The 12653-nt window shown below is 42.5% G+C and overlaps 1 protein-coding gene across 2 annotated transcripts in view; it reads right to left on the bottom strand.

The window, feature by feature from the left end:
- FAM98C (family with sequence similarity 98 member C) overlaps positions 1 to 8978 on the bottom strand; it is a 38329-nt gene extending 29351 nt beyond the window's left edge. For both annotated transcript variants that reach the window (XM_073598710.1, XM_073598708.1), the window contains exon 1: positions 8832 to 8978. In XM_073598710.1, coding sequence (XP_073454811.1) covers positions 8832 to 8914 — 83 coding nt within the window. In that variant the 5' untranslated portion in view covers positions 8915 to 8978. The remainder of the gene's footprint in view (positions 1 to 8831) is intronic.
- Between the last annotated feature and the right edge of the window lie 3675 nt (positions 8979 to 12653).

Raw genomic sequence — 12653 nt, 5'->3', positions numbered from 1 at the left:
TGGAGTAAACAAGTCGACCATAATGCAGTGGATTTCTGCTGATGATGGTTATAGACTATGCTCTGAAACTGGGGATGGTGGTAGTGCTAGGCACATATACTATAATGTTTTAGTTATATTTAGTGTCTATATATTACTTCAAAGCGTATCCGAACTAAAAAAAAAAAAAAAAAAAAAAAGAGTGGGAAAGATTAAAATGCCAGTCAGGTGTTTACTGCCATTTGGGGCTCTGCTGAAGAGATTTACCCTTATTTCCAGTCCTGCTGACAACAGGAAAAAAAAAAAAAAAAAAAAAAAGGGGTTTTGCAAGCAACTTAGAGCGGAGTTCCACCCAAAAAAAATGAAAGTGATGGTGACCCCCCGACATGCCACATTCGTGTTTGCATGTAATTTTTTTTTTGGGGGGGGGGGGGGAGCGCATACCCTCTTTTTAGAGGCATCCAGCTCCTACTTCCTCCCGAGGCTCCACGGCGCTGGAAGGAAGTTCACCTCCACCTCCCTGCAATCAAACCAGAAGATTGCCCGGCCATTCACAGTGCGCAGCGTGGCTCGCACATGCGCAGTGTGTGCCCGGCTGTGAAGCCACAGCCAGGTGCCCACAGTAAGAATGCTAGCGCCGTGGAGAGGAGCGGGGCTTCGTACGCACACACACATAGCTGGACCATGGGACAGGTGAGCGTCTAATTATTAAAAGTCAACAGCTACACTTTTTGTAGCTGCTGACTTTTAAATTTTTTCGGTGGAAGTCTGCTTTAGCAATGCTTTCTACCAGAATCATAACTTTAGTATAATTTTAAACAGGACACATAGAATAAAAAAGGTATACTTTCATTCTACAGTAACAAATTTGTATTCTACACTAACAAAAACTGTTCAGAAATAGGGAAAAAAAAAAAAAAATATCGCAGTTCCTTACTTTTTTTTTTTGAACAAAAAGGTCATTTTTTCCAAAGAAAAGAATATCCCAAAAAAGAAAGTCTTCTATGCCATTAAAAAACATTACAAAGATTATGCTGCCAGTTTAAATAATGACAAGTAGAGTAACAACGAAAGTTAATGCTGAATAAACAAGTCCATTGCAGAAATGTGAAATTTTCTTAGATTATTTAATAAGGAGATGAAAAAAAAACCCCAGAACAGTGCTTTTGTGTGAATTAAAAAAACAAAAAAAACCAAAACACAAAAAAAGAACACCCCATTCAGCTGCCCAGCGAATCCAGCTTTAAACTGCTGGTGCCATCTTCCTCTGATGTTATTGGGGGCCAGTCTTCTCTTTCTGTTTCAGGCAGATGTGGTGCAGAATGCGGTGTAGAATTTGAAGCCTCCTGGAATATGTGCTGTGCATTCCATTCCCAGGAGGCTTCATGGGCAGGGTCCATTAAAACACCCCCACAGCACTGACGGTCCAGAAGCGTTGCTGCGAGAGCACCAATCTGGGTGATGCTTCTCTTTTGTAAGGGGACTGTAAGGCCCCTTTCACACTGGGGCGGTTTGCAGGCGTTATTGCGCTAAACATACCACCTGCAAACTGCCCCAAAACAGCTTCCGCTGTTTGTTCAGTGTGAAAGCCCGAGGGCTTTCACACTGAAGCGGTGCGCTGGCAGGAGAAGAAAAATTCTCCTGCCAGCCGCATCTTTGGAGCGGTGAAGGTCTATTCACCGCTCCTAAACCACTCCTGCCCATTGAAATCAATGGGACAGCGCGGCTATAGCCGCGCTATACGAGTGGTTTTAACCCTTTTTCGGCCGCCAGCGGGGGGTTTAAACCGCACCGCTAGCAGCCGAATACCACGGTAAAACAGCGCTAAAAATAGCGCTGTTTTACCGCCGACGCCCCCTACCGCCCTAGTGTGAAAGCAGCCTAACAAGCACACCCTCTATCCCTGCCTTCTTTGTGGCAGCCTATATATGTCAGGGAAGCATCTGGTGCCCAACACAAGTGCTGCCACTTGCTGCTAGTTAAAAGGCTAAGTTTGTCATATAATAAAATAAATATAAATTTATTGGGGGGGGCATTTTTTTTTTTTTCAAAAGAGCCTGCAGAGCATTGCACACTTGTGGATCACTTGTGCAATGTCAGGCTGCTGCAGACACAGCCTACAGCTATGTGCCCATACCTATGTATGTGCTGTCAGTTTCAAAGTTGTAGGAGATGTCAAAGGACTATGAAAAGTTCAAGTCATCTGCTGCAGTAGAAGACCGGACCTGTAGTTTCTCCATTCACAGATTGCTGTAAATTAATGGTGCAGCTGGGCAGGCAGAGCCCTGCACAACCATGTCTATTGTAAAATGTGACAGCTCTGCAGGGGTGAGGAACCGTACCCAATGTTACAGGGGAAGTGGTTAGGGGGCAGGAGCTGGAACTTTTTTTTTTTTTTTTTTAATGTAAAAAGGAACAAGAGGTGTAACATGTTCTGAAAGTTGAAGTTAGATTTTAAAGCCCAAATCCGGGAAACTTTAGGGCTGGGTTCACACTATTGCGAATTGGATGCAGGTTTTATCCGCATCCAAGTCGCATTACAGGAGAGTGTTCAAACATCACCGGGGAGGCCACGGAGTGCATTGCACAGGGTTCCTGTGTGTCTTTGGCTGCATTTCAGGTCGGAATTCAGCCAAAAATTCGGACCTGAAACAGTGAACAGGGACACAACGGAAACCCAGCTGTATCCCGCGGCCGCACAGTGTGAACCCAGTCTTAAAATGATCCCTTGCAGATGTGTTGTTCCTGAACATTAAGGGTTAATTGCTTGTTTAAGGTCTAGGGGTCAAAAGGTAGGACGAAGATCTAATTATCCAATCCTTCTGCAGCATCTCCCCCCCCAGAAGTCTAAGAGCCCCATTGCAAAGGAAAATTAGGTTTCCTGGAGATGGGCTTTAAAACACGGGGGCAAGATGAAGGAAATTGCAGAAACATGACCTGCTAACGGGCACCGCTAAATACAGGGCTGGCACTGATGGAATAAACCCCAGGATCTCTACAAGACATATGTATCAGGTTATGATCCCTAGATACCAAGGGGACCATCATTGCTGGCTTAGAACACTACGCAGATCAGGAATTTGACTTCAATTGCTGCATTCACCTGTTCTGCTCAGTACGGGGGGGGGGGCAGACAGATACACCTGCTGAGCAAAATGGAGTCCAGGCCAGTGAGGAAGAGGGGCTAACTCTGAAAGTAATATAGCCAAAGTCAGCAAATATAAGTTTCACAATTAGGTCAGGGATCGACAAACCCCAGGCGCCAGGTTGCCATGGTGGCAAGAAGTTTCATCCTGGCACCTGGGCTGCCACCCAAATGCTCCCCACACCCTGTGAGAGCACCCACCTGTTGGCTTGCCCATCTGCAGGCCCAGGACCAGCATAGTGGGTGCCGTCGGATAGAGGGGAGGGGAAGAAAGTGGACACACATTCGCTCTCCTCCCCTTCTAGTTGTTGACATCACTTCTGGGTCCCTGTTAACAGTTTCCCTGGCCATCAGAGCCAGCCAAGAATGTAATGAACCTGGATGTCATATTAAAGAGAACCTGTCACACACACACACACACAAAAAAAAAAAAAAAAAAAAAAAAAATTTTATTTAAAAAATTGTTGTTACACCAAAGCACAAAGCTCCCCCCCCCCCCAAACTGATGATCTTTAGGGGGCTTTTAAAGCATCACCTAGGGAAAAATATAGGGTACTGACATGTTAAGGTTTAACATGTTGGGTACGCATTTAACTCAGTGCAACCTCGGCTTTCATATTTTACCAAACAAAATTTGGCAATTTATTACATTTTTTGCGCCATTAACTTATGTGTTTTTTTGTTTTTTGTTTTTAACTGAAAATTTTCATTAATATCGTGCGACATAAAAAAATTGGAACTACCACCATTTTATTTTCTGAGGGTATGCTTTCAGAAAATATATAAATGTTTGGGGGTTTTATGTAATCTTCAGGCCTAAAATGATGTTTGAACCACTTCCGGACCACAGCACGTCGATATACGTCCTCTCTTTGAAGAGGGATATATTTGTTATGGCAGCACCTAGCTGCCATAACCCCAGTATCCTCTTCTTCAGCGGTCCTGTTTCTGATAATAGTGGTCTCTGCGGCGGTCTCCGGTGCCCTCCGCCACTTACCAGAGCAGTCGGATCCTTCTTCTCCTGGGTATGGAGACCAGTGAGGGGAAGAAGTCCTCCACCCATCTCCATACCGTCAAAACGTCACTTCTGCCCATAGCTCTTAAAAGGGCCATTTTTTGACCCCAGATCTCATATTTAAGAGGTCCTGTCATGCTTTTTTTCTATTAGAAGGGATGTTTACATTCCTTCTAATAGGAATAAAAGTGACACAATTTAATTTTAATTTTTTTAAAAAGAACAGTTCAAAAATAAAAAAGGTAAAATAAATAAGAACAAAAAAAAAAAAAAAAAAAACCACAACATTTTTTTAAACGTGCCCCGTCCCGCCGAGCTTGTGCGCAGAAGCGAACACATACGTGAGTAGCGCCCGCATATGAAAACGATGTTCAAACTACACACACACACACGAGGTATCGCCGGAATTGGTAGAGTGAGAGCCAAAATTCTCTGTAATTCAAAATATGCAACCTGTAGAATTTTTTTAAACATCGCCTATGGAGATTTTTAAGGGTAAAAGTTTGTCGCCATTCCACGAGCGTGCACAATTTTGAAGCGTGACATGTTGGGTATCAATTTACTTGGCGTAACATTTTTAATAATAAAAAAAAAAAAAAAAAAAGATAATTGTGTTAACTTTACCGTTTTATTTTTTTAATTAAATTTTTTTTTTCCAAAAAAGTGCGCTGCGCAAATACAGTGTGACAAAAAAAAAAAAAAAAAAAAAAAAAAACTGTTTAACTTGTAAACAACGAATCTCAGAAAGAGGCTCGGTCCCAAAGTGGTTAAGCCCGTGCAAAACACACAAACGACTCTGCCAGTGAAAAGGGTTAAAGGATAAGTTAACCTTCAGGAACATGTTACATGTACCACCCGTTTTTTCTTTTAACTTAACAAATCTAACAAAAAAAAAAAAAAAAAAAAAAAAAAAAAAACACAAAATCACACTGTCTTCCAACTTTTTTTAGCTGGCTTCTAGATTCAAAGCAAATTTGTCAAGCCCTGAATTAGGTTAGTAAAAGCATCACTCACGTTTTTCTATCCACTTCAAAAATGGCCACTGTATATAAAACGTCCTTGTCTTTGTGGGGCAATATCATTCAGATATTACTCTTTTCAGCCAGCGATTCTGTGCACGATAAGAATGATCATAGTGGCAGTTCCGCTACTTGATCGTTCTTATAGGCGACGGGAGGGGACGTCCCACTCCTGCCGCCATCTGATGCTTCTCTGGGCTCTCCCGTGCCATCGGGGGCCCGGAGAAAGAATCGGCCAGCGCCGGATGAGGATGATAGAGGGATGTTTACATTCCTTGTAATAGGAATAAAAGTAAAAAAAAAAAAAAAAGAAGTGCAAAAATACAATTAAAAAAATTAAGTAAAATAAAAAAAAAAAAAAAAAAAAAAATGTAAAAACGCCCCTGTCCCCAGTAGCTTGTGCTCAGAAGCGAACGCACACGCAAGTCCCGCCTACATATGTAAACGCCGCTCAAACCACACATGTGAGGTATCGCCGCGTGCGTTAGAGCATGTGCAACAATTCTAGCACTAGACCTCCTCTGTAACGCTAAACTGGTAACCTGTAAAAAATTTTAAAGCGTTGCCTATGGAGATTTTTAAGTTATGAAGTTTGGCACCATTCCATGATTGTGCGCAATTTTAAAGCGTGACATGTTAGGTATCTATTTACTCGGCGTAACATCATCTTTCACATTATACAAAAAAATTGGGCTAACTTTACTGTTTTGTTATTTTTTTAATTCATGAAATCCAAAAAAAGGCGTTTGAAAAATTATTGCGCAAATACCGTGGGAGATAAAAAGTTGCAATGAGCGCCATTTTATTCCCTAGGGTGTCTGCTAAAAAAAACATATATAATATGTTTGGGGGTTCTGAGTAATTTATTAGCAAAAAAAAAAAAAAAAAAATTATGATTTTTACATGTAGGAGAGAAGTGCCAGAATAGGCCTGGTATTGGCTATTCAGATTTGCTTCACAGCCTAGTGTTACAAGCAGGGGTTTCATGTGTATTTTGAAGCCTCACAAATGCCTGTCAAAATTTGAAGTGTGAATCGCAGCAACCAGTTTTGTTCACATGGTCGGGTTTGCGTTGTGCCAACATTGATCTGACCTGTGTTTGGCTGGCTTTATCGTTCCCCAAATGCCTCCATTGATGTCAATGTAAACGCACTGCAAACCTGTCACAAACATTACAGTGCATTTGAAATGCTTTTAGAAAGGAGTTAGTAGCCAAGATAATAGTACAAGAATCCATACAATACAGGAGAAGTCTGGAAAGCATTATTTAATGCAACAAAAACATGTTAAAAATGTGTCATAAATGCATCTTTACACAAGAGGTGCATTAAAGTGGTTCTAGAGCCTAAAAGGTATTTTTACCTTAATGCATTCTATGCAGAATCCCCTCCACCAACCTGAGGCCATTCTCCATCCAGCACTGTATGAGAACAGCAGCTCTCTCCATCCTCATAGGGCAGACTGATAGCAGTGGGAGCCATTGCCAATCATTGTCTGCGGTAAGGGAGGAGGGGCAGACAGCTGCTCTGTCTGTGTCAATAGACACAGACAGGGCAGCTTAGGAGCGAGCCCTGAAGAGGAGTCCGGAGCGTGGTCAGGGGACCTGAGAAGAAGAGGTTCGGGGCTGCTCTGTGCAAAACCATTACACAGAGCAGGAAAGTATAACTTGTTTATTTATATAAAAAAAAAAAAAAATTATATAATAATATTTTTTATTAAGAACGAAGCTTTAACATCAGGTTATTGGGCAGTCAAATTTCAAAGTGCGTCTAAATGAGGCCTAAAGCCAGCCATACAAGGATAAAAATTCAACAGGTTCATCCATGTGCATAGTCATTGCAGCACAGCTCCATTCATATGAATGTCTGATGTTTTTCAGGCTGCAGCCATGCATGGCATGTGTACAAGTCGTCCTAGTGTGAACCGAGCCTAAACCTTTTTCTAACATTTGTTGGTTTCAAGTTAAAATCATTTTTTTTTTGCTAGAAAATTACTTAGAACCCCCAAACAATATATAATATATATTTTAGTAGACACCCTAGAGAATAAAATGGTGGTTGTTGCGATATTTTATGTCAAACTGTATTTGCGCAGTGGTCTTTCATCAAATGCAATTTTTTTTGTGAAAAAATTACTTTAACGATAAAAAAAAAACAAAACAAAACGAAACAAAACAAAACAAAAACTAACCAGTAAAGTTAGCCCATTTTTTTTGCATAATTTGAAAGATTTTACGTCGCGAGAATCGTGATCTTTTTATTCTAAGCAAAAAAATTGTGATTCTCATTTTGGCCAGAATCGTGCGGCTGTAGCTGCCGCATATGCATACACTCACCGGCCACTTTATTAGGTACAACCCCTTTAGCCTTCAGAACTGCCTTCATTCTTCATGGAATAGATTCAATAAGGTGTTGAAAACATTCCTCAGAGATTTTGGTCCACATTGACATGAAAGCATCACGCAGTTGCTGCAGATTTGTTGGCTGCACATCTATGATGCGAATCTCCTGTTCCACCACATCCCAAAGGTGCTCTATTGGATGAGATCTGGTGAGTGTGGAGGACATTGGAGTACAGTGATCTCATTGTCATGTTCAAGAAACCAGTGGTGAGATGATTTGATCTTTGTGACATGGTGCATTATCCTGCTGGAAGGAGCCATCAGAAGATGAGTACACTGTAGTCATAAAGGGATGGACATGGTCAGCAACAATACTCAGGTAGGGTGTGGGGTTTAAACGATACTCAGTTGGTACTGAGGGGCCCAAAGTGTGCCAAGAAAATATCCCCCACACCATTACACCACCAGCCTGAACCGGTGATACAAGACAGGATGGATCCATACTTTCATGTTGTTTACACAAAATTCTGGCCCCACCATCTGATTGTCTTAGCTGAAATCCAAAATCATCAGACCAGGCAATGTTTTTCTAATCTTCTATTGTCCAATTTTGGTGATCCTGGGTGAATTGTAGCCTCAGTTTCCTGTTCTTAGCTGACAGGAGTGGCACCCGGTGTGGTCTTCTGCTGCTGTAGCCCATCTGCTTCAAGGTTCGATGTGTTGTGTGTTCAGAGATGGTATTCTGCATACCTTGGTTGTAACAAGTGGTTATTTGAGTTACTGTTGCCTTTCTATCTTGAACCAGTCTGCCCATTCTCCTGTGACATCAACAAGGCATTTTCCTCCACACAACTGCCGCTCACTGGATATTTTCTCTTTTTAGGACCATTCTCCCTAGAGATGGTTGTGCGTGAAAATCCCAGTAGATGAGCAGTTTTTGAAATACTCAGACCAGCCCATCTGGCACCAACAACCATGCCACGTTCAAAGTCACTTCAATCCCTTTTCTTCCCCATTCCGATGCTCGGGTTGAATTTCAGCAAGTCGTCTTCACCACGTCTAGATGCCTAAATGCATTGAGTTGCTGCCAAGTGATTGGCTGATCATAAACAAGAAACAGGTGTACCTAATAAAAGTGTGTGTATATATATATATATATATATATATATATATATATATATATATATATATATACACACACACACACACTTTATTAGGTACACCTGTTCAATTGCACACACACACTCATATACACTCACACCCATCACTGTGTACATATATATCCTCACACACACACACATGGTGTACAGGAGAGCAGGCTGTCACACTCACCCGAGCTCCCTGAGCAGCCCCGCCGCCTGTGTCAGTAATATCCCCCGGTATCCGGGCTCTTCCTCCTCTCTCTGGGACTCCATCTTTCTGTCACACTTCTGTCAGCCGATCACTTCCGCCTTGTCTCCTAGTAACCGGCGCCGACTCACGAAATACACGTCACCGGGAGCCACGGCCAATCAGGAGGCGGTGCCGTGTTCCCTAGCAGGAGTAGAGTTGATGTACGTCCTGGCTCCTCCCCCTGTACACACAGGGGGAGGAGATAGATATGTGGCTGGCTTCCTCTCTTATTCTGAGCAGGGACAGCAGCATACAATGGTTGGAGGACTGTCATAGGTCCAGGGATAGGAGGGAGGATAGCCTTGTCATTTTATTAAAGAGAGGCTAAAGTCTCCAAGATTTTGTTTAATGTTAAAGAGGTCAGGATGAAAAAAAAAGACCTGTAAAATGTGAAATATATGAACTGGTATTGCAAACTGGTGCAAGTACTTGAAGAAAATGAATGAATCAATGAGAAAAAAGGAGAGCCTGGTCACATGACCTGTCAAAGCAATCCAATAATTCATTAGTAGCATTATGCAGAGATCACTCCACACTATTTTCACTGCTAGTATCAGCAATTAATGAATGGCGAGTAAAATGCAGACACAGTGGAAGGAATTTACCAAAACTGGAACAGACAGAATCTGGAGCAGCTGTGCATGGCAACCAATCAGCTTCTATCTTCAGCTTGTTCAGTTAAAGTGGAACTAAACCCATCGATTTACCAGTTTCAAAAAACACATTCCAGGCATGCCAAGAATATAACTGTCATAGTTGCTTGTTCTCCCAACCAAACTGTCAAACCATCACATGTCTGGTGTCATAACTGATCACAGGTGCAGCACCATGGCAGTTGCAGATCAACAGAGGCCAAGATGGCAGCTTTCTTGGCTCTAAAAGGATATATAATAAGGGTTTAATTCTGCTTTAACCAGTTAAGGACCAGCAGCCATCATTATACTGCAGCAGGGTGGCAAGGCTGCGCAAATCGCCTTAGGTGTAAGTTGCCTACTTTGAAAGCGATAGGGGCCACACGCCCGCGATATCTGAGCCAATGCGCGTGGCCGCAATGTCCTCCGGCCACCCACGATCGCTCCACAAAGGGCCAGAACGGGGATCTGTCAATGTAAACAAACAGATCCCCGTTCTGACAGGGGAGGATAGAGATATCTGCTGTTCCTAGTGATTAGGAACAGCGATCTCTCTACTCCTCCAGTCAGTACACTCCTCCCCACAGTTAGAAACACCTCCCTAGGGAACACTTAACCCCTTGATCACCCCCTAGTGTTAAACCCTTCCCTGCCAGTGTCATTTATACAGTAATCAGTGGCTATTTTTAGCACTGATCGTTGGATAATTGTCACTGGTCCCAAAAAAGTGTCCAATCTGTCCGCCACAATGTTGCAGTCCCGCTAAAAATCAACTGATTACTGCCATTACTAGTAAAAAAAATTAATAAAAATGCCATAAATATATCCCCTATTTTATAGACGCTATAACTTTTGCGCAAACCAATCAATATATACACTTACTGCAATTTTTTTTAGCAAAAATATGTAGAAGAATACATATCAGCTTAAACCGAGGAAGAATTTTTTTTGGGGGGGGGGGGGGATATTTAATTATAGCAAAAAGTAAAAAATTATTTATTTTTTCAAAATTGTCTGTCTTTTTTTGTTTATAGCGCAAAAAATAAAAACCACAGAGGTGATCAAATACCACCAAAAGAAAGCTCTATTTGTGGGGAAAAAAAGGACATAAATTTTGTTTGTGTACAACGTCGCACGACCGCGCAATTGTCGGTTAAAGCGACGCAGTGTAGTATCGCAAAAAATGGCCTGGTCATTAAGGGGTAAATCCTTCTAGGGATCATCACGTACGAATCCGTCGGACTTTGGTGTGATCGTGTTAAGGCAAGTCCGTTTGTTCGTAAAGTCCGTCGGAAGTCCGCCGAAAATCCATCGGATAGACCGTCGAACCAGTCCGCTCGAAAAGTCCGCTCGTGTGTACGAGGCATAACAGTTTCTAACAACAGTTTTAATGAACGCCTCCACTTCTTCTACAATCTCTTATTGTAGAACTTCACTCAGCTGAGCTCCCAGTCTTTCACTAGACTAACAGACCCACTCGCTGCTAGATCTTCTGGGCTCCTCCAATCTTCTCACTCAGTATCTTCTTCAAGTGTCACCCTCGGATCCCTGCTGGGTCCCTAGCTTGGCACTCACAGATATTCCTCAAGCGTCACCCCACTGGCCTGCTTGGTCCCTGGCTTGGCACCTGCTGAAGTTTTCCCAATTCTTCACTGTCCCCAGCTGGTGAGAATACTGCTCAAGTACTTGCTTCAGCTACTCACAGTGGTCTCCGGTAGCAAAGTGGATGCTCCCTTAGTGGCGACAGCTTCCCCCTCCACCTCCGACCACAGCTGGTTCTCCGGCTGGCAGAACTGTTGCTTCTGGTTGGACTGCAAGCCGTAGTCCCAACCCTAGGTTGCTTTCTTGCTTCTGGATAGGCCCTCAGACAGCCTAGCAGCTAGATGTCCCCAGGATAGGCCCAAGGCTTATGGCCTAGCAGCCCGGGGCAATACAATACACGTCCACCCAGACAGCCGTCCAGGTGGCACAGAAGCACAGAACCCCAATCACCTGACTCAAATAAATAGGCTCTCCCAGCAGGCCAAGGGACCCAAGAAAATCCCTGCTCATTGACTGACACCCCATTCATTCCTAATCTGTCCTTGCAATGCCCTTGTCTTAGCTAATGCCACCAGATACCTAGTGACGGAAAAGAGAAGTGCAGCAATTCCAGAAATAGGGTGAAATCAATTGACCTCCTATCAATTGGCTAAGGCAACTATCACTTGGCAAATAAATTTAATGGCAACCCTGCCTAAACATCAGGGTGCTACATATATTAACAGTCTACCCAAAACGCCGTGGCTGATGCTGGAGAATTAGGCCACCTAGCTTTGTCTCATCACCATTGGGAATGCCATTAGTGGGATCTTTTGTTTTTAAGGTCACTGGTGTGTATACACATTTTACAAGGGGATCCTCTCTGTCTGTAGGATAAAAACAAAACTCCAAGAATAATGAGGATGACATCCAGGAAACACATATACTATTTAGCCAAAAGTATGTGAATGTGTCTTCAAATAATTTAGTGTTTCCAATGAAGGGTACTGTTAACGCCACAGCGTACAAAGATATGTTAGACAATTGTGTGCTTCCAACCTTGTGGCAACAATTTGGGAAAGGTTATTTTTTGATCCATCATGACTACACAAAGCCAGCTCCGATAAGATATGGTTTCATGTGCTTGATGTGTGGAAATTTCAGTGGCCAGTTTAACTCAACAGAATACCTTTGGGAATAATTGGAATGCTGACTGTGAGCCAGGTCTTCTCATACCTGGCCTCACAAATGATCATTGGGATAAATGGGAAAGAAATCAGACTCCAAAATCTTGGCAAATTTGTTCCAACAAGAGTAGAAGCTGTTATAATTGTAAAGGGGAGGTGGCTTCAGACTAATAGTCACATAATAAGAATAAGATGTCCAAGTCCAATACATAGTTGTGATAGTCAAGTTGCCATATAGTGTACTGTATGTTGGAAGGGATCTCACCAATTGAGTCCCAGAAAGCTTTAAGAAGTCAGTAGGTGTCTCAGCTGACCTGATGCTAAATTATCAGTTTTAGGTGTCCCGTCCTCTCATAATGCTAAGAGAAAATTAAAGTTTGAAAGCTTATGCTAAAAAATATTAAAAATAGAAGCACATCTTT

The sequence above is a fragment of the Aquarana catesbeiana genome, linkage group LG09 (assembly GCF_042186555.1).
Source record: "Aquarana catesbeiana isolate 2022-GZ linkage group LG09, ASM4218655v1, whole genome shotgun sequence".
Lineage (NCBI taxonomy): Eukaryota > Metazoa > Chordata > Amphibia > Anura > Ranidae > Aquarana > Aquarana catesbeiana.
This window is presented reverse-complemented; position numbering and strand designations above follow the sequence as displayed.